Below are 25,807 nucleotides of genomic sequence, written 5' to 3'. Positions count from 1 at the left end.
TTTAGAGAAAAAGAAGCACTATGTATTTTTATGATCGACAAAAAACTCCTTGAGGAGTTTTGAAACTCTCCATTACATACCACCAATGAGATTGTGCCTGGTGCCGTCGAGTACCTGACTGATTTACGCCAATGTCTTAGTACCCAATGAATAAACATTACGTTGAATATGACGGTTTTAATGAGTTGCAGTTGGAACACCCTATTCACGTGCTAATACTTACAAGAAGGCATATTTCTATAAGCACAAACAAACATGAAACTTGACATGTAAAATACTGTGTAGGTAACACTCCATCAATAAACATCCTAAATTAACCACTTAAGCAAACACTATAAATGCACAGTTTTTTCCTAACAGACACTTGCAAACTAAATAATTTTGCAGATGCATATTGTGTATAATACATTACTATATTACATTAATAGTTTTTTACTTGAAATTAGTCCATTGAAAATACTGTACGTACATTGTGCACATAAATTTAGGTTGGATATCCAAGCAAATGGGGAGGAATGGACATAGGTCAGTGTTTCCCAACCACTCTGACTCAAACACAGAAATGTGTTCTTAAAGGCATAGTACCCTAAAATGAAAATTCTGTTATTTACTCGTATGTTATTTCAAACCTTTATGACTTTCTTCCCTCTGTGAAACACAAAGGGAGAAAATCTGAAGAATGTAGACACTTATCTATTCAATAAAAGCGAATGGTCCCTGGCTGGCAATCATTAACACTGCCAGAAATTTCATTTTGTGCTTAACTGTAACATACACGAATATCACTGAGAATTATTCATTTCATTTAAGTGGCCATATATTACCTTTATATTACCTTTAAACACTAATAAAATAAATACAAATTAAAACTGGGTGAAAAGACTCTCCAAGTAGCTTTTTTTAAAGCAGCACTATAGAACTTTTGCTTACGGCTCCCCCATGTGGTTGATAAGCGCAATTGTCTGTTACCAGTTACGTAAATAATGTCGCTGTATAAGCTTTCCTGTGGGCAGCACAATACACGTGCATTTGTTTACTAATCTGATTGAACTGGCGAATGCAGAAACGTTGTTTGGAAACCATATCGCACTCTTCCGCAGGCAGGGGATGGGCGGGGCTGTGTGTACCGACCCGAACACAGAACTTACTGAGTGTGGTTGTAGCCTCTAGGAGGCTGCTCAGGTAGCAGTGGCAGAAGTGTTCATCCGGTTAAGAGTTGTTCTACCACTGAAATCATTTTTGAGACATTATTTTAAGGTCGAAAAACTACAAAGTGTTGCTTTAACGAAACAATCAAGCTTGTTGCTGATCGTGGAGAAAAGCCTAACTGTGAATTTATTAATGTATTAAATCCATTAAAAATCATAATTTTAGCTTTATATATTTTTACAAGTAGGCTAACGCTCCTGTGGTTGGGAATCACTGACAGATAATTGTATGGGGTTATATACGATTGCTTTCTTAATACTGTACATAATTAGTTCTTTGTTGGGTCGACGACACGTCCTATGTAGAAAATACATTTTGTAGCTTCGTGGTAGACGATGAAAATGAATGGTCGGTTGAAAGTGAGCCTGGGAGGAAGAGTTGTGAAGAAATTGTTGGAGGCATAGCCCGATGAGCCTCCGGTCTCATCCACATCAACGGCGACCTTCTGTACTACCTGGAAGCAGAACGACAGTGGTTAATGCATGCTAACATCGACACAGATTAGCAGATCTTCCAACACCAAAGAAAATTCCTTGTGTGTGCAAGCACACTTGGCAATAAAGCTCTTCTGATTCTGATTCTGATTGTTCAGAACCCTCTTAATATTATTTAATTCATTTCAGTTATATATCAGTTTGTATCATTTAAATGCCTAATACTCATGCTCATTTCAGAAAGCACTGTAGCAAACTGTATGTGTCTTAAGACGACAACAACCCTATCCCATCGTTGGCATCAATGCATGCTCTTAATGACACTAATTGAAATCCTGTTGTGTAATCACTGGTAGACATGAAATATGCATTAAGAGTGACATTTGATGAAATATTAACAAGCATATTCATTCAACACCACACAACCACATTCATTCTCATTCTATGCTCTCATTAGTTTCCATCGCTTGTCCCCTCTGTTTGAAGATGATCTTATACCTCTGACAGTTTCAGGCCTTCTGCACTGCTGATTCCAGACAGATCTGCATTGCTCTCAAAGATCTCTTTAATGCCCAGGCTGGCCAGACTCATCTTGAGCGAGTTGGACTGCTTCAGTGAAAATCTGGGCAGCTGAACCTCCAACTTCCTGAAGGAAGAGAAAATAGACATTTAAAGTTGTGCCCTTTATACATCATTTTAAAAGAGTAGAGCATCACGATAGCAACAAGGTGACGGGTTCGATTTCCAGGGAATGGACACGTTGATAAAATGAATACCTTGAGTGCCAATTGTGTTAATGTAAACTAACATGTATGTTATTTGATGTCATGATATTTCATTATGAGAACCGATGATGTTTGATGTATTCTGTAGGTTCCATATTTGATATGAGAGCTGAAGCAGAGAAGAGGATTAAGCACATAACAGGAAAAAACATATACAGTATGGATTTGGAAGAGCAAGACTGAACTGTCATTTTTATTTCATTTTTTCTTTTTGTTGCTTGATTTTACAGTCTAGGGCAGGGGTCTCCAACCTTTTTGTAAGCGAGGGCTACCTGAAGATATAAAATCATCTAGAGGGCTACTTGTTGATAAAATACTTTCAAACTTGAAACACGTGATGCATTATTTTTAGGCTCACAGGACCAAATTCTGTTTTCTTTCACATATTTTTCCACTTGAATATATTAAAGCTTACAACACGTGCTAATAACATTTCATGATGATGTAGCACTTGGCTGATACGTATAGTCACAGATTCGTCAACTGTCCTGAGCATTATTGTTGAGCCCTGTGTTTGGCGGGCACCTTACAGAGTTTATGCGGGCTACCAGGTGCCCGCGGGCACCACGTTGGAGACCACTGGTCTAGGGTATATACTGTCTCAAGCATGATATGGTAACTCAGGAAAATATTTTCCCCTCGGCATACCAAAAAATGAGAAAACAGATGACAAGACTCACGTCTTTTTCAACTTCGCAACCCATCCGCGAAATACGTGACCAGTTATGCTTTCTTCAATGTGGGTGTAATCCACGTCTTCGTTTGGGAGAAGGACGAGCATGGCCATGCCCTCTTCACAAGGCAGTTTCAGAATGCCAACCTTCAGGGTGGGGTCGTAGGCCAGGTAATATTTGTCTGAGCGAAACATCATGGGCACTTGCACAATGGTATACTTGTTGACATAGAAGCGCTCTTCTTGGGTGTTGCTAGCGTTGAAAGGTTGCTGCCACTGGCCTGTTAAAGATCAAGAGGAGATATCTTTGTATATTCACTGTTTGAAGCATGTAGTTAAGTGTTTTCTTTACCAGGGGATAGTTCACCCAAAAGTACACATTCTGTCATTTATTCACCTTTATTTTGTTTAAAACCTGTATTTGCACTTTATTTCTTTGGAACATAAAAGAAAATGTTTTATTATAAAAAAAAATGTCTCAGTGGTTTTGTGTCCGTACCACAAAAAGTCAATGAGAGGCAATGTTGTTTGGTAACATTTTTTAAAATACATTCTTTTGTGTTCTGTACAAGAAAGTAAGTCATATAGATTTGAACTGACATGACGGTGACTAAATAATGAATCTTGATTTTTCAGGGCACTATCCCTCTAATCGTGAAATATTAATATAACACCCTATGAATTATGTTTCTTACCTGTGAAGTAAGCAGCGCTTATTAACATGGCCATGGTTTGTGGATCCACACTCTCCACCATATCACTGACCTTACCCCCCGTTCGGCCTCTTACATAATCATTGATGCTCCCTTTGGCCATCACCCCATTGGCATAATTCACATTTTGAACATTTGCATCATAAAACTGCTTAACCCTGGTGCTAAAGCCGGCGTCTGCCTCTATCTGCTGGCTAGTGAAGAGACCGGTGGCCTGGATCTGAGCAGTGGTCTCTCTAAGCTGCTGAAGTAGGATTTCTCTATCTTTCTCCACTGAGGCCACACCTATGCCCTGTAGCAGCTCGCTGCGAGAGGTCCCACCGGCCCCTACTGCTAGTGTGGCTAGAGCCAAAGTAACCCCGAAGGTTGAAACCACGACATTGTCATCACTTGTACTGGAAGCCGTGCTGTAAAGCCGGGTAGCAAAGTCTGCATTCTTGGTGGCAAGCTCTTCAATGCCTGTAGTTTGGCCGAGGACACACACAGCAAGGAGAGATGAACTGATCAAGAGGGAGATGATGCCCATCTTCAGTCTCTGTGCTTTAAAGAAAAATAGAGTGGAGTTTTTCGACATCAAAAAGCAAATATAACTAGACTGAAAAACCATATAGACATGTTATTCAGTATGATAATACACATTGCAATGCTGACTGCATTAGATTAGATATTGCAAGATGTTTGGGAAATAAAGCTGGGCACAAAATGTATACCAAAACGAAAAACACGAACACCAACTGGCTCATCTAATATCAAATAATAGATTAATGCAGCCCGTTATCATACAGAGGCCGACATAAATAAGATCAGTCCTCCACATCACATCTAAAATAGCAGCCGAAAAAACACTGGGATGTAAAAGCCGTAACTTTATTCACATGCAATAAAGTATACCCTAGGACAATGCTTGAGGTTTACATTATGACGACATACCGTAGATGATATATGGCGCTAACTACAGCGACTATTATTAAACATATTTGAAATCATACATACACACACATGCGGAATAGTGGTTCATTTCACAACTGCGTGCATTGAATTAATTCATCTCTAGGATATTCTATTTTATCTATCTAGCCCACTTACTAATGCTTGCTTTGACGTCACAGCGCAGTTTGGATATATGGATACGGTTGTGTTCAATTCCTTCAATGTAAATGAATTAAATGTGAATGAAAACGTAAAAATCAGTTCACATAACGGCATCAACCACCAACAACAAACCAGCGCACGAATATTACACAACATCCGCCCTTGCGCATTCTTGACCATTGACGTACGCAGTTTGCGTAAAACAATAAAACAATGCGTATGCTGTATAATATAGGCTGTTTCTTAAATTTAATTGTTTTTTCATCACTTATTTTATTGTATTATTTTTTAACAATATGTTAAAATATCGTGGTTTTGTAAAGAGTACAAAAATACTAAACTAAAGGAATACAACGCAGTACGAAATTATTACCACCCAGTATTATAAACCATACCTATAAAACTGTTAATATGATGTTCAGGAGAAACCACAGGGTGTCACATTTCAGCTAGGTGACTGACACGGCGTATGCAATATGAAACGTCAAAATAAAATGTCCACGCATGTACAAAGTAAATGAGTTTGGAAAACGCCCAAAGCACTCACTGTCCACTGTCCAGTCTCGGATACAGACCCCTACTCAAAGGGGGCGGAGCTTTGACTACGTTACGCTCGCAGCCCAGGCCAGGGGTCCAAAGGGAAGCTGCCTACAATGCAACAGTGTATGTGTTTCTGGGGGTAAAAAGTTTTGATCATCCGAAGGTGTGTGTACAATGGTCTAGTGTTTTTACAGACACTTGCACACAGAGTCTAAGTTTAAAGGAAGTTTTGTTATGCAACACAACGTTTTGTAACAATTTGTAACAAATATGTGTTATGAATGAATGTGCATTAAATATATGAGTAATATTAAGAAGGATCAATTAGGCCTTTATGTGTCTATAAATTATTGTTTCCTCTATTGTATTGTGGTCACCAAGCAATATCCCAGCACTTAACATGCGCTCTGATACTTTTACAACCAGACTATATATACATTAGGATGTGTTTTTACTAGTCAGTTTGTTTTTAATCCAAGATGGATAGTACATTCTTAATCGGTTGCTTGGCCCAGTGAAGGATTGGAAGATAAGTGGCGAGCAATCTCTTTAGATCAAGGGATTTGGTTTAGAGCACTGTTTGTGCACAAGTTGAGCTTACTTTGGCTCCCTTTGAAGGGCTCACCAAACATAACAGGAACAAGCTAGTTATTCATTCTAGACACTGATGCACTTTAGTGTAATTGTATAATTTTTATCACAGGCATTCTCACAGGTTTTATAAAAGTGTAACCACTTCTGAAATGTCATGACAAAAAGCCTTTAATACATGCTGATAAACACAGCAGAACAAAATCTGATGGCAAAGCTCGTTACATGTAAGACATCAATTTTGCAGGAAGCATTTTGGTCCTACAAGGCTTCAGAGCACCAGCCCAACACCTTTTTAAAGGCCTTTTTGTTGAAAGAAAATTAAAAACAAGAAAATGATATCTGCACTACATTTCACAAATGTGTAAATACAGTAAAGAAGAAAAAGATCCTTGTTGGACCACAAAAGGCATTTTTTTGTAGTATGCCTTCTCGATAATGACACAGGCCTGTTGTTTGAACATAATCTTTAAATGTGCCATTGAGATATTAGGGTGCTCAAAATAATTTTCATTACAGGATAGAGGCACAGAAAAGTATGTCTTCCATTACCTTTTTGTTAAGTCCTGTTACTGTCATGTTCATCCCGATTTACTTTGTAAGTCATTGGTCACCGGAACTGTATCCCTGAATTGCAAATTATATTTTACAGGATGAGATGAACTGATTGAGATTGGATCTTGAGTTTATACAAATCCCCTCATGTTCATGTTTCCCATGCAGCTTCCTAAAATGCTCTTTCATTTCTCTTTTTATGGCACAAGGGTTACATTGCTGTGAAGTAACTTTCGAACTGAGATCACCTTTTCAGCATAGTTTTACAGTTACAACAAATTCCAGTTTACATTTGTTTCCTATTTGTGTTCATCAGGTAAAGAGTCATGTTAGGCTTCAGTACAGAGCTTGATCTCCAAGGCTGCCATTATTGGCTGGGTAAATATCCATGCTTTTAGTACTACCTCACCGCTCGCTGGTATTTAACTGGCAGGCACGTTCTCGTGTGGTTGCTGACTTGTGCTTGGTACATCAATATTGGGGTCATCGTCCACTTGGTAACACTTGCCCAAGTTCTTAATGATGTTGAAATTATAACGGGCTGTGTCAGCAATGCTGTTCTCCAGAATCCAGCCATCAGATTCTGAGTCAGGGTCACCAAACCTCAACACATTTTCCATGGCCGTCTGAAGATAACGTACTCCGGTCAACACAGACACCTGGTGGAAAGAAGAAGAAATGGAAAATGTACTTGAGTTTAGCTATAGCTAAGATAAACCAATGCACTTGAAAAGACTGCATTGGTAAATGATGATAGATCTTTATGTTCCTCAATCAAACATTTACATTTCATTACAAAAAGCAAATATAGTTATAAAATAATAACCTCGAAAAGCCAGATGGTGAGAACAATTAAACCAATGGACTGCATTATGTCTGTGTAGTGATCCAGAAGGGCATGCCTGCAGCCCTTTCGATTCAGGTTCAATTCTTCCGTCTGGTAGTCATAGTTATAGTTCGCCGAGTTGTTGGTGATTTGATGTTGGATGCAGGGTCGAGAAGAATGTATGTTACAGCAGCTGAAGGGCACGCCATCGATCAGATATTTACCCTCCACATTACTCTGTAGTCGACTGAAGCAAAGATTATTTCAGTGGATGTATAGGAAATGAATAAAGAATCATTTTAGTAAAGAAATAACAGAATATGTATAATATGTATGATAGTAAACATCAACAATTAAGTGATATCAAAACATTTTATCATGTGTGTTCAAAAACCAAAAACACAATTAAACATTTAATGGATTTAATGGTTATAATGGAAATTGTATTTGATGGATTCATTTGGTGGGATGTTATCTGGCAGATGGGAACCATTAAATCCTATTGGAATGATGTCCAAAACACACTAAAAAACTGAATGTTGTAATGGAAAAGCTAATGGTTCATAATGGTATTTTAACAAAAACCATCAGAATTTCTGTGATGGTTTCTATTGTTTTTAAAACCCTGCCCAAAACACAATCGAATATTTCATATGGGGTCATATGACACGGCTTAAACGAATATTATCGTTTGTTAGATGTAATGCAATGTGTATACACGACTTAAGGTTAAAAAAACGCTGTATTTTCCACATACCGTGCATGTTTGTGTCTCCTCTTTGCCCCGCCTCTCTGAAACGCGCAGATTTTTTACAAAGCTCATTGCTCTGAAAAGCGAGGTGTGCTATGATTGGTCGGTTAACCAGTGCACAGTGATTGGTCGAATACTGCAAGCGTGTGACGCAAATGTAACGCCTCTTACCATATTTGGAACATCAGGTTCAATTGTACTGACAGGTACGCCCACCACTTGGGTATACATTTGGGCGGTCTTAGTCAAATTATACCACGAACTGACGAAGATTTGTGGGGATGTGGTTACATGAGGCGTTTCAGGCAGGTCTGGGTGAGCATTCACTTTTAGATAGAACGCATCTTTTGTTCCGACACTTAAATTTTTGCAATTTTACGTGTCTAATACATGCATGGGCAACTCATAATACACCAAAGACACAGAAAAACACGTATTCGCGCCATATGACCCCTTTAATGGTTATAATGGGAATTTTATTGGTTTTAATGGAAACCGTAATGGTGTCTTCTGGTATGTGATTCTGTTGGTGGGGTGTTCACTGGCACAATGATCCTGTTGGAATATTGCCTAAAATACACTACAATAAGGAATTTTGTCGAGGTTTTTTATGAAAATCGAATGTTTCATAATGGTATTTTAATGTTAACCATTAGAATTTCTGTGATGGTTTCTATTGGGTTTCTTTCTATTGGGTTTCTAGCAGGGCATTAAAATGCATACTTGCTTTACTCCCACTTTTAAAATAACAAATTTTTATTCGTAATTTATCAGAATTAACCACATGAGATAAAAGTGCATTATGGGTAAAATAATTGACTTACTCCACCACTTCACTATTCGTCATATCCAGGTAACGGTTACTGATCCACTGTATGTGAAACCAGTCCCGATAGCCTCCATTGCCACAGCACTGAAACTGCATCTGCAGCATGTCCATTGTGCGCTTAATGTAACAGCGGCCTGGCATGTCTGTGTCCTTATAGTACCGCATGGCGTCGCGCAAGCCCTGAAACAGCGACTCCTCCAGGTCATTGCGCATGCTATAGCACATGAGGGCCCCCACGAGGATGCAAAATGTGAAGAAAAATGTACAAATGATGTAAGGCAGCATCAGCAGCTTCCATCGCAGGAATTTGGTGGTGTCCACGCAGTCGTAGCAGATCTTTCCCCCTAAAAAGTTAACCGCGCAGGCAATCAGACCGACGGAGATAAGCATGTTTGGCACTGAGTCGATCTCCTTTGACATCAGCTCACGGCGCTTCTCGATCTCCACTTTTAGGAACAGGCCCAGACTGAAGAGAGTAACTCCTGTTACCACAGACACACAGTTCAACACCCATAAAACCTGCGCCAATTTGTCTCTATTTGTCTTCGTGAATGTCACTTTTAAGACGGCCATTGTAAAAGGGTGGGTGTGCTTTTACCGTCTCAGCAGTAAATGTTGATATCCTGGTGTCAATTTTATTCTAGGGTGATAAATGAAGGCAAATTGGAGAGGATGGTGAAAATGTTCCACGGAATAGGTAAGTGAACTGGGATAGAAGAACAATAGGGGTTCATAAGCCGCTTACATGAGGTATTTTTACACTCCTGGATGATGACCTTAGCTGGATACCAGTACCGGTACTGAAATCAAAACAGGGAAGATGTGGAAAGAAATGGCAAGATAATTTACATTGTTTGATAATACAGTATATACGTACGCAGTAAATAATGCAAGATTACAACTTAAGAATTCTGTGAATTAAAATGATAACAAAGCTATTAATAACATATTATTTGAAGTACCAAGTCCAAATGCACACTTAAAAATTGTAAGCCGATGTGCTTTAGTGTTCATGAAATTGGTCAAGAACACTATTCTTGTAGGTAAAGTACAATCTCTCTAATACCTGTCAGCTTTCTACTGTACTGTCACAATAACCCCCCTCAAAACCACATAACCTACCTGTTCATTTCTCATAAATTCACATATGGTCATATAATCCATAAACAGGTATTTTAGTTGTAGGCACTTACTTGTTTCTTTCGAGCATGTTGGTAAGAAATAAGACTTGAGGTGAGAAGGTTTAAAGTGACTTCCGTTCAGCCTCGCTTTGACCTCCAACTAATCCATTTATCCTTTGGATTTAATGGAACACCTCCTTGCCATCTGGGCAAATCCCACGCGAATAACAGTAGCGTTACCCCACCCACTTAACAACAGTAATAAAAAACGCTCAACATTCATTTTGTAGTAAAGTAAAATCCATCAGACACAACACTGCCTAAAATTCGTGCGTATACATGAGATGAGGGAGAAATACAGACTCAACTGGAGGAGCCCAACTTTATTCATCATATTTACCAATAAATAAAAGTGTACATAAATAAATAAAAATAATGCAGTTTACTTATTGTTTATTTATTATAATTTAGTGTGCTAAATACAATACATGTATACAGAAATGTGAATCGGGAAAACATTCAAATCTCAAATATGATCAATTTTAGGAAAAATGTGAAATTTTACGCATGCAAGAAAAACAACACAAATCTATTTTAATCCATAATTATTCTTGTTTATAAATCTGAGCTATGTAATTTACAGTACAAGTGGTAACATTTTTAGTCCTCGTCCAATGATGCAGAGACAGTTCAGCATTCATCGACATGCGCAGTAGCAGCAGAATGCAGTCGCCAGGACGATGGCCGTCGATAATTTTCTGTTCGGTCAGTGCATCCTTTACTTTTTAGCGTTTCTGTTCGGTTTCATCGCCGTTGTGCCACTCTCCGAGAACGGGGATGACTTCCAGGGAAGATGCCTGCTGTTTACGGAGGGAATGTGGCAGAATGAGAACATGACGATGGGGAAGCAGCGCTTTGTTGTTGAGGAATGGGGTCCAGAGTCATCCTGCCGCTTTATCACTTTCGTGGGCATCGTGTCGCTCATCCTCTCCGCTGTACAGGCGTGGAGGACGCTTTTCTTTCTTTGCAAAGGGCACGACGAGTAGGTGACCCCCTATGCAGTTACAGTATATCCGGGATTAAATCCTGCTGAAAAACAAAAGAATAATTCTAAGATACCAATATGAATCATCAGCTGTTCCTGCTCACCATTACAGTGGTGTTTTGGGCCTTATTCCTGTAGGGTTTAATATTGTTCTATTGATTCCTATTCACCAGACCCCATCATCATATCCCAATACATCACCAGTAGAGACCAACAGAGACCATCATAATGTAGTTTCCAAAACATTTATAATTATATTATAACCATTAAACCCATTAGAATTTTTTTGATGGTTTGGGGTTTTTTTCTCTGTAGGGATGACATATTTACATTTTCCTAATTTTAATAATCAAAGCAAATCATTTTATGATACACTATTTTATTCAATAGTTGTTCTTTCATCTTTTATAGCTCTCATTTCCACGCCTTCCTGAATTTGCTGCTGTCCCTCCTTGTGGTATTTGTGGTGTTTGTGGCGGGCACCATTACCAGTGTTGGCTTCAACTCATGGTGTGATGCAGTCACTGAAAAGGGGGCCTTGCCAAGCAGGTAAGCTGTGACAGTATAAATCTGAACAAAAATCGTAATATTACTAAAGTTTTAAGATGGGTGCATTTCTCTTTGGCAGTTGTGAGGACCTGCAAGACACTAATTTAGAGCTTGGTGTTGATAACTCATCCTTTTATGACCAGTTTGCCATCGCACAGGTAAAACATTTTCTAGTGTCAAGCTAATCTTTCAGAAGTCTCATGCACAAAATACTCCTAATAAAGGATATTAATGCAACATTTTTTGTCTGTTTCGCTCTTTCACAGTTTGGATTGTGGTCATCTTGGTTATGCTGGTTGGGTCTAACAGTGCTGGCCTTCATGAAGGTTTATCATAACCACAGGCAGCAGGAGCTGCTGGACAGTCTAGTTCAGGAGAAGGAGCTTCTGCTCGGTCATCCTTTACAGAGTTCTTATGTGTATAACAGGAATGTCATGATGTAAACCAACATCTCTCTCTCTCTCAGTCCCTTTACAGTATATACCAGTTACACCGCTACTAGTTTATGAGACCTGAAATAATAATCTTAACCATTTTGTACAAAACCTATGACAAATATTACATTACTCTGAGTCTGGTCTTTAGTATCATTTGCAAAGTATGTTTATGTTTAAATGAATGATCATTGCACATGCCATACTCAAGGCTCAGAGAGTTAAAGGTCCAGTGATGTTCTCTAGACATCATACTGATACTGGTACATGGGTTGTAAAATGTTGTATTTTTATGGTTATGCAAATTTATTATTATCAGGATTAAGATGGGGTATGTGTTCTTACAAGAGCTAAAATAAGCTAAGTACAATATGAAAAAAGCGCAATGACACACATGGTGGTTTTATTTTGTTTAATAAATTATGAATAAATATATGAGTATAGATTTTTTGCAGTAAGAAATTTGTTTTCATTCAACACATACAAGATGATACCGTTATTATTAAAAAATCAAATGTACATATGATACCAGATCACTTAGTTTTGGCAAAACATCTCACAACTGTATCAATTTGGATTTGCGTCTCAACGATCAGCGTTTAAACGTTTTGCTGTTTTTGTCGCCACCTAGTGGCTGAAATATTTTTTTTAAAGAATTGCACATATTCAACTAGATTTGATCCTTGTTTCCTTATAAACAACCAAATAATTAAACATTTTTATCGGAATATAAACGTAAATCATTTCAACGCATAGGCATGCATTTGCTCGTTTCCATGGTTCTGTTTAAATGGTAATTACGCTATATTTTTTTGGCAAAATTGCTTAATTGGATTATAGAAAAAGACCACAAATGATAAAGAATATTAAGAATCTTGAGATTTTGCCTTCTTTTTCCATTTATTTTCACTTACAATGGAAAACAGACACTTAGTTTTAGGCTATCTCAGTAATATGAGACAATGACATTGTAATTTAATTTGGATATCAATCAAATGAAGACTGAACTCCCACTGTTGTCTTTCGTAAAACCTACACACAAAAAAAAAACAACGGAAAAAGTACTGGCAGCTTATTACACAGACTTTTTAACCGTAATTAAAACCGGAAATTTTCTGTTAATTGACAGTGTGCCCACAGTAAAAAAAACAAGAACATTTCTGTTTTTAATGGTATAACTACTGTAAAAAACTAAACATGTTCTGTTATTTAAAAGTATATGTATAAAAAACAGTTATTTTCTATGTTTTAGTGGTATACCTGTAGAAAAGTGGATATTTTCTGTGTTTTAATGGTATACCTACAATAAATAAATAAGGCAATTTCACTCATTTAATGGTATACCAACACTCACTGACTTTCCCCGGTAATTAAAAAATGGAAAAATACTCTTAATGTACTGTATAGTTTACCTACAGTAAAACAAAACCCTTTTTTCTACAGTAGGCTATACATAAGTGTGAAGAAGCAGTAAACAACAACTTTGTAATAAAAACAGATTCTTTAATGAATACAAATAATTTGTAATTACAAATAATTACTAAATAAGTAATAATGACTAAAATAGAAAAACATACTGTAAGAGGTCTTACTTGAGCAAACAACTTCTTTGGAAATTGGCTTAAAATTTTACTTTAAGGTGCATGTGTAAGGACAAGTGGGCAAATTACAAATACATTTCAAGAAACCAAGTTAACTCCAATATTGCAAAACTGGGAACATCTTCAACAGTCAACTTTGAGATGCAATGTAATTCCAGACCTAAACCAGGACTGAACCACTGAAAAGGCATCTAAATGAAAAGTTAAAAACACTTAACCTTCAACTACTATTTACAATTACATTTTACAATGATGAACATGCATAAGGATATGTTGTAATATCACATTGTAATATCACAGTTCGTGTGACACGCATCCATGCTTATATTGTCACATTTAAGAATTTAGGTTGGTTGTACAAACCACTGCAGTCTATCTGTCTTTCCGATTTTCTTCCCAACTTCTGCCTCGCTTTCGATTTCAACATGGCGGTGGCGTGAAATCAGTCTATAAGCGGGATATCCGTAACCTTAGTAAAGTAAGTAAAGTTACCTGCGGTGGTGGTTGTCGCATAAAAAACAAGAAACACAGACGGCCAGATGCTACGTTTAAAATAGCGTTCATTGTAAATTAATTTGAAAGACACCACGATAACTGTCAACCAAACTATACAATATCACTAATAATGGTAATAAAGCAGTCGTTTAATTGAAATGTCGTGTAAATATTTTATTAAGAGTACTTAGGAAAGTGGAAAAACTTGGGTAAAATGTTGTGTTACGGCTGTGCTTTATACGTCCATGACCATAAGTTGTCGGAGCCGCGATCACGGTCCCATAATGCAATTCGAAAATGTGTATACACGGAAAAACACCCGTAACACATGTTGTATGGAAAATTCCCGTTAAAATATACAGTCATTTAACTGTCAATGTACAGATTTTTTTTACAGTGTATTGTTATTTACTTAGAATGCATTTCATACTGTAGCTGTTGTTTGTGTTCTATATAGCCCAATAATGTTCCTAACATGGCTTTGTGATCTGTGATGACCTTGTCACAATGTGTTAGTCACAATATGTTGTTTGGCTTTAGCAAGTAGATAAAGGGACAACGTGATCAAAAGTCAATTTACAGTCAAGCACCCTATACAGTAAGTAGCCTACACCAGCCCTTTTGTTCAGACATAAAATGTGAAGCTGGTTTAAAGATTTACAGATCTGTCACAGAGGCTAAAATTTTCACAGAGTCTCTCTGAGAAGAATGTGGATGAGCCATAGTCAGTTCAGTACAAACAGCATTCCATCCATCTCCCTCCCATTTCTCTAAAGGCCTAATGATGACTTCAGAGATAAGTCATTTGTGATATGTTTTAAGCAAGTATGCTATTTCTTGGTAGCCCAATAAATATATATGAAAAGATCATATCACTTATTTCATATTTTGGATTTGTTCTTAAAAATCAAAATACCCTCAATGTATTCCTCACCTGTTACACAAGCAGAACCTTTAGAGAACCTAGAGCCAATATACTTGAATTCCTCTTAATGGCTTCTTCGGTAACCCTCATCATAAGAGAAAGACTTTCAATTAATTTATGTATGAAGTTAACAAATATAGAATATTTAAAACTCCACAGAGTTAAAGAATACATCTTTTATGTGGAGTCTGACATCTTACTGCGGTTCCAGCTGTCGCACAAGTGTACACAAGTTTAGGATCACTTGACTAAAATGTTTCTCTTGACCTTACAAATTCTTTGATCTGGAGGTGTGTGCCTAAATGTTTTTGATTAGTTTTGTGGACAAACAATAGCTAAAACCGCTTCTTTAATTGCAAAACTAACATTTTATTTAATAAAAAATGTTATAAAAAGGGCTAATTTAACTCAATGAAGTTGCCAGAAAAAATATTTCACGTTGTATCATGTAAACATAATTCACATTATCATTTGTGTTACTGCATAGTTTTATTTCGTTTTCTAACTTGGAAATGTGGGAAAATTTGGAAAAATGATTAATTAGTGACCCTGGTTATGCACTTGTGTGATAGAAGCAACATCATTTGGTTTTTGGACACATGGGGTCTTGGTCCATTGACATGCATATTTCTGGTCAGTCAGGATCTACCAGTACAGTGTGATAGATTTGAAAGGAGCAACATTGTAAGTGTCTTACAATACATGTAAGCCTTAAGGTATACAGACTAATCTGCAAATGCAATGCAGTGATCAGTACTTGATTTACCCCACATGCAAGTTTAACTATATGGACATGTGTGCTTCAGTCCCATGCAAGTGGACAGACAAATGCTCTCACACACACTCACACACACACACACTCACACACACACACACACGCACGCACGCACGCACGCACGCACGCACGCACACACACACACACACGCGCACGCGCACACACGCACACACACACACACACACACACACACACACACACACACAGGCTTTGGTTGACTATCCCCGTGGGGACAGTCCATAGGCGTAATGTTTTTATACTGTACAAACTGTATATTCTATCCCCTATCCCTAACCCTATCCCTAAACCTAAAGATCATAGAACACTTTTTGCATTTTTAGATTTGTAAAAAATATTGTTCTGTACAATTTATTAGCTTTTTTGCCCCTGGGGACCTCAATTTTGGTCCCCACGGTGACACGAGTCCCCATGTGTTGGTGTGTATTCAGGTTTAGGTCCCCACCGGGATATACAAACATGAACACACACACACACACACACACATGTCTGGTTTACTATCCCCGTGGGGACAGTCCATAGGCGTAATGAGTTGTTTACTGTACAAACTATATATTCTATCCCCTACCCCTACCCCTAACCCTAAACCTAAAGATCATAGAACATTTTTTGCATTTTTAGATTTTTAAAAAATATTGTTCTGTACAATTTATTAGCTTTTTTTGCCCATGGGGACCTCAATTTTGGTCCCCACGGTGACACGAGTCCCCATGTGTTGGTGTGCATTCAGGTTTAGGTCCCCACTAACATATAAAAACCAAGTCCACACACACACACACACGCACACACACACACACATGAATAAGTGCACAATGTATTTAGCCTACAGACTTTAACCATTTTTGTGGACTTGATCTGAGGTTTATGTCTATTACAGTGCTTTGCTTCACAGATCTTCTTGTTTCCTTGTATTTCTACTTATGTACAAGGACATTTTAAACAACACATTAATTGAAATATTACAATTATTTATGTTTTATTTAATGTATAATTTATTGTATATGGTATATCGCATTCTACTTTACATGCAGTAGGGTATCTGTCAAGTCTATGATTTTGTGCTAAAACTCATCATGTATCATTGCCCATAGAATCAGTTTTTTAAAGCTGAGAAATGTCAGCAGTTGGGATAGTTTCACTGTGACCTCAAAGAACTGGTCTGCCATGTAGACAACAGCTTCCAATTAGATTTTTCCAGTCAGAGGATGGCATCTTTACAAGCACATCCTGTAGAATAGCATTCGTGCTTGTTTTTGAATGGTAAAATATGCATTAATACAGCTAGTGACATCAGCTTTAGATGCCACTTGAACAGGACATGAATAAATTAGTAAAATAAAGTGACTTAAACTCCTGATATTTTATTATTATTATTCTTTGCATATACAGCCTACTATTCCTTTATGATGTCATTTGTTGTTACAGTATATCAAATTACTGTGTGCTTCACTATCAGGTTTAATACTATATATTATAATTATTGTCATATTTATTGTGTTTAAAATAGAGAGCGAACTGAATAAGCATTCTGCTTGCCTAAATTCAATGAGGGCAACAAAATAGGTTTCAAAAGAATGAGGATTAAAAAACAAGGATGAAACAGTTTTCTGTGAAAATAATTATCAAAATAGAAATTATTAGATTCTTAGTTGATAATGGCTGAATATCATAATCATATATGTCACGATAGCTATAGAGCCTTATTTGTAAAGTAAAAATAATAATTTTCTTTATTCAATTTGAAACCCATATACATTTTCATCTCTCCTTGTTTGGTCAAATGCCTCTTTTAAATGTTAGCAATGTGAAAACCTGAGACCTGTTGTACATCATCATTAAATGCATAGGCCTAGTTGAAATCTCTCTCTCTCTCTCATACTCCTCATTGACATTTTATTGTGAATTGCAGTATCGCCCTCTAAAAGAATACAACTGACTGTATTGTTGTAAATGTGTGCTTTTTGTATTGTATTGTTATACATAGTTGAAAATTTCGAGTTAACTCATTTGAAAAGTTTACACAGTTGATCTGATTTGATTCACAATACAAGAGTAAATGAATAGAAATGAATCAAATGTGAGACACTGAAAATTGTAAATCAATCATGTATAGGCCTAAGTAAACTCGACAACTGTAAATTCAAGCCGGGGTTTCTCTTAAGAAAAGGTGTGTTCGTCCTCCTATAACCGGTCTAGCAAGTAGGTTTAGGGTGAACGAACTTCGTTAAAGAGCCCACGCATGCTAGGAACCTCTCTGACAGGTCCAACCGGCATGATCATCATTCCACACCAACCTGTGTGAGACCCCGTCTATTTGCTCTCTATAAAAGCGCCATGTGTTAGAAAGCACAGCATGCAGTAGTTGGTGTGGTTGGAAAGATCTCTCTGAGAAACGATTCATCCGGGCTTCGAGTGTGAATGTTTTTCTTTCTCAAGCAGCGAACAACAGATGGTGAAGGATCTATGGCATTCAATCTACATCGCGTTTAATACTCTTCGGTAACCTGTAGCTTCCTCTTTGGTCGAGTGGTTCTCAACAGTTCAACAGTTCCTATCAAAATTGTGAAATGTTCAGGACCACTTGATCAGACGAAGGAAAATGTCAACAGGGTGTTACTATGTTAAAACCAGGTTTGTTGAATTCACAGAATAATGCTTTGTTTGCTTACAGTCTGTGTACAGTAACCTATGTGCCTTTCTGTCTCTGTCTCTCAGTTTTATTACTCATGCCTGCTTTTATGTTTTGAATTGATTTAATGCATTTTGTATGAAAATAAAAAAATTAAATGTACCTCTTTTCTTTTTGACTTTGGATATTCTGTATTTTGTAAATACGAACAATGTTGTAACTCTGAAGAAATATTGCTTTTTACAATTTAGATGAAACACGGAGGCTATAGCAAAGAATTTAATTTTGGACGATTTATTCAAAATAAAATGTTTCTTACAAAAGTAGCCTATGCAAAAGTTTTTTGGTGCAGACAAAATTATCATAGTATCATAATTAAACGAACTAATAGGCCTATATCAGAACAACGCTATCATATAAAACAACTACATGTTGGGTAAAGCTTTGAAACCCCTCTAGACGTCAAGAAAAGACCCGAAGAGTCTTAAAATGACAGCCTGTGGAATTCATGAATGATATTCTGAGGCTCATCCTTCCATTAATGGGAATTTGGCCAGATTACACAGGGTAGAAAACAGCTGAGGAGTTCCCTCAGGACGCGGTCTTTAGGATTCAGGTCAGGTCTAGTGTGACTCAAGGGACCACTGGACATGTTGCAAATCACTTCAAAATGGATTGTAAATATCGGACGCACGAAATTCTGTGAAATGTAATGTATTTCCCCATCAAAGACCCGTGTAAGCCAAAGCCAGGCAGATGGTCGCACATATCTGCTTATTTTTACAAAGCAACAAGTTTTTGCACTGTATGTTTTTTAGTAGCTCTATTTAAATTCTCTGGGTAAGAATATAAGTTTTGTGAAACCTGAAATATATATAACATGCCTATTACAACGGTAATCCATGAATACATACAAGGTAAGTGATTGTGTTCTCAGACATGGTTAAGTGGAATATATTTAAAATAAATAAAAAAGGATAAAACATTGACATAAACAAGAATAAAACACTTAGAGAGAGAGAGAGAGAGAGAGAGAGAGAGAGAGAGAGAGAGAGAGAGGCGGAGGCAGCAGCACAGACTTGAATTGATCCAGTCTACGCTCAGTTTTGATTCAACCAGGTATGCTCGCGCTTCTGGGGTGAGCACATGAACAGGATGGAGTCAGATTGACGTAATTCTGCACTGACAATATTGACATTTTAAAAGGTACATGCGGTTTAGTAACAGCTTCACTTAGATTCCTGCCACATTGCTGCATTAAGCAGCATTGTTGGGTAATAACTTTTAACTCTTATGAAAAACGGCACGAAAAGGAAAAGGTTTCACATGGCTTTACGTGATTCACCAAAAGACTCAGGACATGTACAGCAGAAGGAAACACTTGTGGAATTTAGTACTTTTCTATTGGATGATGATGTTATATTTGGATTGACAAGTCATTATCTGAAGCGAAAACAAAAGGTAATACTTAATTTCAAGTGTGCACTGCTGTTTTGTTTACTTGTGTTACATATATTACAATTAACATGAAAGTGTGAGGTGACGTACTGCATTTCCTAGGAGGAAAAAGAACACGTAGGCTACAAGTCATTTCAGCACCAAGAACAGCTCCGTCTAACAGACGCAACATGTTTGTGTGACTGCTACAGTATGTCCAGACAAGTAAAAAAATCACATAAGACAATGATTCTCGTCGTTTTTTACGTTTAACAGACATCTAAACCCTTAAACGGCGTAAAAACATGACATTACATTGAACTGCGTTAAAACTGAATTCACATTTACTCACAGTGTAAAAGAACATAGGCCCTATATTTCTAAACCGGTTTACACAATTAATTCTTAAGTATTAAACGATGTAAATACATGCAAGGTGTATGCAAGAGTCAAGAATGAATAAACTTTAAAATCCTTTATTGGAGATGTAAATAGCGAATACGGCCGCATGGTGGCGCTAGAGTATTGTTAAAGGCTGATTGCAGCACAGAAATTTCATGATGAGAGCCTCTCTCTCTCTCTCTCTCTCTCTCTCTCTCTCTCTCTCTCACACACACACACACACACACACACACACACTATGAATTTGGGGGGGTACATTGCTGTTTCACACTAGATTTGTTAAATTCACTTACTTTGCTCAATTTGTCCACCAAGAATGTATACAACTTTAAAATCTATTCATAAATTTATACGCAGTAAAATTATTTTATTTTATACATAAAATGCAGGATACTATATGCACAGTACAAACACATGAAGTAGTACATACCATGTTGGCAAGAATCAATTTACACTTTTTCCCTTTAAAAACTTTGCAACACTTTACAAAAGTACAAAAGAACATGACGCGAGTTTAATCTGTGTTCATCTGAATCAAAGTCAGAGGATGAGCTGTCCAAACGGCCATTCCGCTCCGCCCATAGTGACTCAATGTGAATAACTTTGAAACATAACTTCATTCATTGACGCAAAGGTGGGACTGTGAAGCCGAAAACTTGCAACACTTTTCTGACGAGCTTTCCATCATGCCTAAAAGCTGGGGAAACTACATTTGCGACGGTTACATGGAGTTATGGTAATCCACAAGTGTAAATGTTTGTTAAAAGTCGTGAAGTGAGTCGGATCAAATCACACTGTGTGGTGCGAGTAGCTACCCGGGGACATTTAATACAAGAAACATGCGCTCTAATTATTGGGTACAAGGTGGTGCGCGCAGACAAGATGCCAGAAGGTTCACGGTGAGATATGACTTGACAGAAACAACGCATATTTTATGAAAGAATGCTAAGCGTTTGTTAACTTTGTTGTTTAACTCTTATTTGATTCATTTTGTTTAATGTTGCTTTTTGATATTTCTTGTGATGTTAACAGTCTACATAAACTTAAACATCTCTAAATTTGAATGCTTTTTATATTTCTTTTTTTTCTTCTCAAATTAGACTGTTGAGATATCAGAATCAGCGCACACTCCAGCAATTAATCCGAGGAAAAGACTTCATTCAGCAGAGGAAGTGCAATGCGGCAGCCGGCCAAACCCGGAGGGTGCCGGTGGCTCAGTGTCCGTAACGGAGTTAAGTCATTTCCAGAACAAGCATGGGCGAGAAAACCTGTGTCAGCGATGTCAAGTCATCGCGAACGATCTGAACAGGCAGGCGCTGGAGCTGGCCGAGCCAGGAACGCTGAAGGTTTGTGCATTCGACTAAACATTAAAGCAATTCTTCTCAGGGCATGTTACACCATGAAGAGACTGACAGTTTTGTAGTCTGTTATTATTAGACAGTCTTAAGAATGTCCATCGGAATGCAGAATTTAAGAAAATTGAGAGACAATACAAGTGTAGAAAATGCGTTAAATCCACAAAGATGTGTTGTAACATAATTTGCTTTGCAATAACGATATATCAGATCACATTTATAACCAACAGATTAGCCGGTGACCATTATGAATTGTGGTGCAGTGCAAGTTCACAACACCATTTGTCATTGAGGTCTTTGGACACATTACCACAGCACTGAGGGTAAAATCTTAAAGGGACAATTCACCCAAAAATGAAAATTCTGTCACCATTTACTGACCCTCTTGTCATTGTATGACTTTCTTCTTCAGAACACAAAGGAACATATTTTGAATAATATATATTAATAATAATATAATGAGGGTAACCAAACAACAACGGTACCCATTTACTTCTATTGTACAGACACAAAAACAATGCAAGTCAATATGTACCGCCATTGTTCATTTACCAACATTCGTCAAAATATCTTTGCTTGTGTTCTGCAGAAAAAAAGTCATACAGGTTTTAAAAGACAAGCGAGTGAGTAAACTATGACAGAATTGTATTTTTCAGGTGAACTATCCCTTTAAGGGCATCCTGATTCTGTGTAGCAGAAACTGTTGACTGCAGAATAAGCTTCACCGCCTCTTCAGCACATAATGGCCAAAAAGATGAGCTGTGCTGCATTTGGACTCTCGCATGCATGTCTGCTTGACATGACTCTATATAACGGTCAAAACCAATACAATGCCCCTTTCCACCCTGATATCTAGGATGCTAGGTTGTATTGCAAGTAAAACACACATTCCAATAAATGCCGAGTGAAAGTGTCCAACTCAGCAGGATTTTACGGTCCTATTAATCGTGAGTGATGGTACACTGGCTATACTGTATTCAAGAGAGGAAACGCTGAAATAAATGCAAGCAGTCAAGCTTGTCATTGATGATGAGCATTCTGATGATATTAGCTGATCTTTACTGCAAAAAGAAAAGGGTGCAGCACACTTGTTTTACTTCACCAACTGAGCTTTTCCTTAATGTGTGATAAACTAGAAAAGACTGCATTATCAAGGCTATCAACTAATTAATGATATAAAGAGATTTAACATTGTCTGACTTAATTGAGTTCTGACCCCGTTTCCTCCGTTGTTGCTCCTATTTATACACATTGACGTCACAGTTGGAGAGTGTGCAAATAAGCTGTTTTGTTTCCATGTTTGTCTGACCAAGTTTATACAGTATACTGTCACGACTGGTGGTGAAGAACCCAAGCGCAGGCAACGGCAGTGAAGGGGTTAACAGATATATTTATTTAAACAGAAACAAAACACCCACAATGGGGAAAACGGAACTCAGAAATATATATATAAAACAAAAGACTTCCCACGAGGGGGCAAAATGAAAACAAGACAAATAACTAAACTCAAGGTACTCGACACAACGTCTTAAACTAAAACAAGGCAGGATAAAACTAAAGCAAAAACACAAGACTCACAGTTCTCACACGACACAGGAACACGGGCGACGGCATGAACACATACACAATACACGAGCACAGGACAAAGAAACATGAGGGTAAATATAGGAACACAAACGAGGGATAACGACATGGGGCAGGTGTGGTACATTAAACACTTAGGGAAGGATAACGAGGAAACGAGATGGCGGGAACAGAGACGAGACACTGGAAAAACACATGAGAGGTAAAAACAAACATCTCATGGCCTTCCCACATAAAACCCAAGGACTCTGCCCCGATCCCACCACACGACTAGAATTTCATAAACAAGACGGTGGGACCGTGACAGAGCCCCCCCCCCTTAATGAACACCTCAGGTGTTCACCAAGGGGTGACTAACAAGACCTGACAGACTGGACCAAAGACAAAAACCAGACAAACATGGTGAACAAGACAAGGGGCAGACATGACAACAAGACTACAGGACTGGGGTGGCATACAAAAACAACAAACATGGGAGGGGGGGTGGGGCAAAACAAGAGTTCATAGGGGGAGTCCAAAGGGTTGGGGGGAAAGTCCCAGTCCCCGGCTGCGCTCGAGGGCGCTGAGTCCTGGGGGACTTAGGAGGAGTCCGGGGGGAACAGTCTTTGCCCTGGGAGTCTCCCAGGGACCGGCTGGACAGGGCTTGACGCCGGCTGGACAGGGCTTGACGCCGGCTGGAAGGCCGCTGGACAGTGGCTTGACGCCGGCTGGAAGGCCGGCTGGACATGGCTTGAGCCGGCTGGAAGGCCGCTGGACATGGCTTGACGACCGGCTGGAAGGCCGGCTGGACACGGCTGGACCCGGCTGGATCCCGGACTGGACCGGCTGGCACCGGACTGGACGCCGGCTGACCGGACTGGACCCGGCTGGCACGACTGGACCGGCTGGCACCGGACTGGACGCCGCTGGACACGGACTGGACCGGCTGGACACGGACTGGACGCGGACTGGATCACAGGACTGGACACAGGCTGGGGTGGAGTCCGCGCTGCCCGCCGCTGCCTCTTTTTCTTCAGCCGCGCCACCCGCCTGGAGGTCGGCTGAAGAAAAGAGGCAAAAGGCACGGCTGGCTCTGGCTGGGACTCTTCGGATGTGGACTCCCAGGATGCTCGCCTCCCCCACTTGCCACCGAGGCTGGCTGGTGGTGGAGAGGCTGCAGGAGGTGAGGAGGAGGACGGTGTGGAGTCCCCCAAGGTGAGAGTACCCACCACACGGTCCTCCGGGATGGATGCCAGACCGGGACGAGAGGAGATTGGACTATTGCTGGGAGAGGAGTCTTTGCCACACTCCTCTCGAAGCTGCAACCGTTCCACTAATTGTGGGAACGGCTGGTAAACCAACTCCTCCCGCTCCAGAAAAGATGGTGGGTCGTCCATCCCGGCCATGAGGTAGGCACTCACCAGTACCTCGGGGATGGATGCCTTCCTGGCCTCGACCTCCCGAGCATAGTCCTGTAAGGACCGATGGCACTGGGCCGGGAACGGGCCACCTCCGGCGTGTGACTGGGAGGCTAATGCCTCCCACCATACCGGATTGCCGGTACACGGCCACCGGCTGGTTGGGAGCCTGTCCATGGGGCTACCTGCTGGGTTCAGTATTGGCTCGTGTATTCCTGTCACGGGTGTGGTGCAGAGAACCCAAGCACAGGCAACGGCAGTGAAGGGGTTAACAGATATATTTATTAAATGATAGACAAAACAGAAACAAAACACCCACAATGGGGAAAACGGAACTCAGAAATATATATATAAAACAAAAGACTTCCCACGAGGGGGCAAAATGAAAACAAGACAAATAACTAAACTCAAGGTACTCGACACAACGTCTTAAACTAAAACAAGGCAGGATAAAACTAAAGCAAAAACACAAGACTCACAGTTCTCACACAACACGGGCGACGGCATGAACACATACACAATACACGAGCACAGGACAAAGAAACATGAGGGTAAATATAGGAACACAAACGAGGGATAACGACATGGGGCAGGTGTGGTACATTAAACACTTAGGGAAGGATAACGAGGAAACGAGATGGCGGGAACAGAGACGAGACACTGGAAAAACACATGAGAGGTAAAAACAAACATCTCATGGCCTTCCCACATAAAACCCAAGGACTCTGCCCCGATCCCACCACACGACTAGAATTTCATAAACAAGACGGTGGGACCGTGACAGTATACAACACCACTTGGGGGTTATTGTTCTTAAGAACAATGTGTGTAAAGGGAGGTGCAGAGACGATAACATCTCAATGGGAAGTCAAAGCCACCTACTTCTACTACTCAATGAAAGTGTGATCCTGTTGGCTTGGTAATGCATTTCCTTGAATGGCCAGAAGCTGTGCATTCCTCCACATTGACTGAGTATTAAAGAGTTGGACCTGTCTATAATGTCCTGGTTTTAAATAGTGTATAACAATGACCCAAACTGACC

At 39.1% G+C, this 25,807-nt stretch overlaps 4 protein-coding genes across 5 annotated transcripts in view; 2 read left to right on the top strand and 2 right to left on the bottom strand.

Moving 5' to 3' along the window:
- Positions 1-146: 146 nt before the first annotated feature.
- serpina10a (serpin peptidase inhibitor, clade A (alpha-1 antiproteinase, antitrypsin), member 10a) lies at positions 147-5,072 on the bottom strand. Its single transcript, XM_057352761.1, has 5 exons — positions 4,901-5,072; positions 3,797-4,354; positions 3,109-3,382; positions 2,142-2,289; positions 147-1,663 (listed from the first exon to the last, which is right to left on the bottom strand). Exons 2-5 carry the CDS (start codon positions 4,338-4,340, stop codon positions 1,478-1,480), a joined length of 1,152 nt encoding a protein of 383 aa, XP_057208744.1. The 5' UTR covers positions 4,341-4,354; positions 4,901-5,072; the 3' UTR covers positions 147-1,477.
- A 1,117-nt stretch (positions 5,073-6,189) lies between these two features.
- Positions 6,190-10,267, bottom strand: prph2lb (peripherin 2-like b). Of its 2 annotated transcripts, none has more exons than XM_057353290.1 (4): positions 10,192-10,267; positions 8,994-9,798; positions 7,419-7,665; positions 6,190-7,251 (listed from the first exon to the last, which is right to left on the bottom strand). In XM_057353290.1, exons 2-4 carry the CDS (start codon positions 9,569-9,571, stop codon positions 7,015-7,017), a joined length of 1,062 nt encoding a protein of 353 aa, XP_057209273.1. In that variant the 5' UTR covers positions 9,572-9,798; positions 10,192-10,267; the 3' UTR covers positions 6,190-7,014. The 2 variants fall into 2 exon arrangements, with proteins under 2 accessions (XP_057209273.1, XP_057209274.1); XM_057353291.1 differs by lacking the exon at positions 10,192-10,267 and adding an exon at positions 10,121-10,177.
- A 551-nt stretch (positions 10,268-10,818) lies between these two features.
- Positions 10,819-12,992, top strand: tmem179aa (transmembrane protein 179a, genome duplicate A). The gene is made up of 4 exons (XM_057353306.1): positions 10,819-11,161; positions 11,576-11,713; positions 11,793-11,871; positions 11,980-12,992. The coding sequence occupies exons 1-4, from the start codon at positions 10,860-10,862 to the stop codon at positions 12,154-12,156; spliced, it is 696 nt and encodes a 231-aa protein (XP_057209289.1). The 5' UTR covers positions 10,819-10,859; the 3' UTR covers positions 12,157-12,992.
- An 8,259-nt stretch (positions 12,993-21,251) lies between these two features.
- Positions 21,252-25,807, top strand: part of kif26aa (kinesin family member 26Aa) — a 68,848-nt gene continuing 64,292 nt past the window's right edge. Inside the window, exons 1-2 of the mRNA XM_057353001.1 lie at positions 21,252-21,328; positions 21,530-21,775. Coding sequence (XP_057208984.1) covers positions 21,269-21,328; positions 21,530-21,775 — 306 coding nt within the window. The 5' untranslated portion in view covers positions 21,252-21,268. The remainder of the gene's footprint in view (positions 21,329-21,529; positions 21,776-25,807) is intronic.

This window comes from Triplophysa rosa, linkage group LG15 (assembly GCF_024868665.1).
Source record: "Triplophysa rosa linkage group LG15, Trosa_1v2, whole genome shotgun sequence".
NCBI classification, from domain to species: Eukaryota; Metazoa; Chordata; class Actinopteri; order Cypriniformes; family Nemacheilidae; genus Triplophysa; species Triplophysa rosa.
This window is presented reverse-complemented; position numbering and strand designations above follow the sequence as displayed.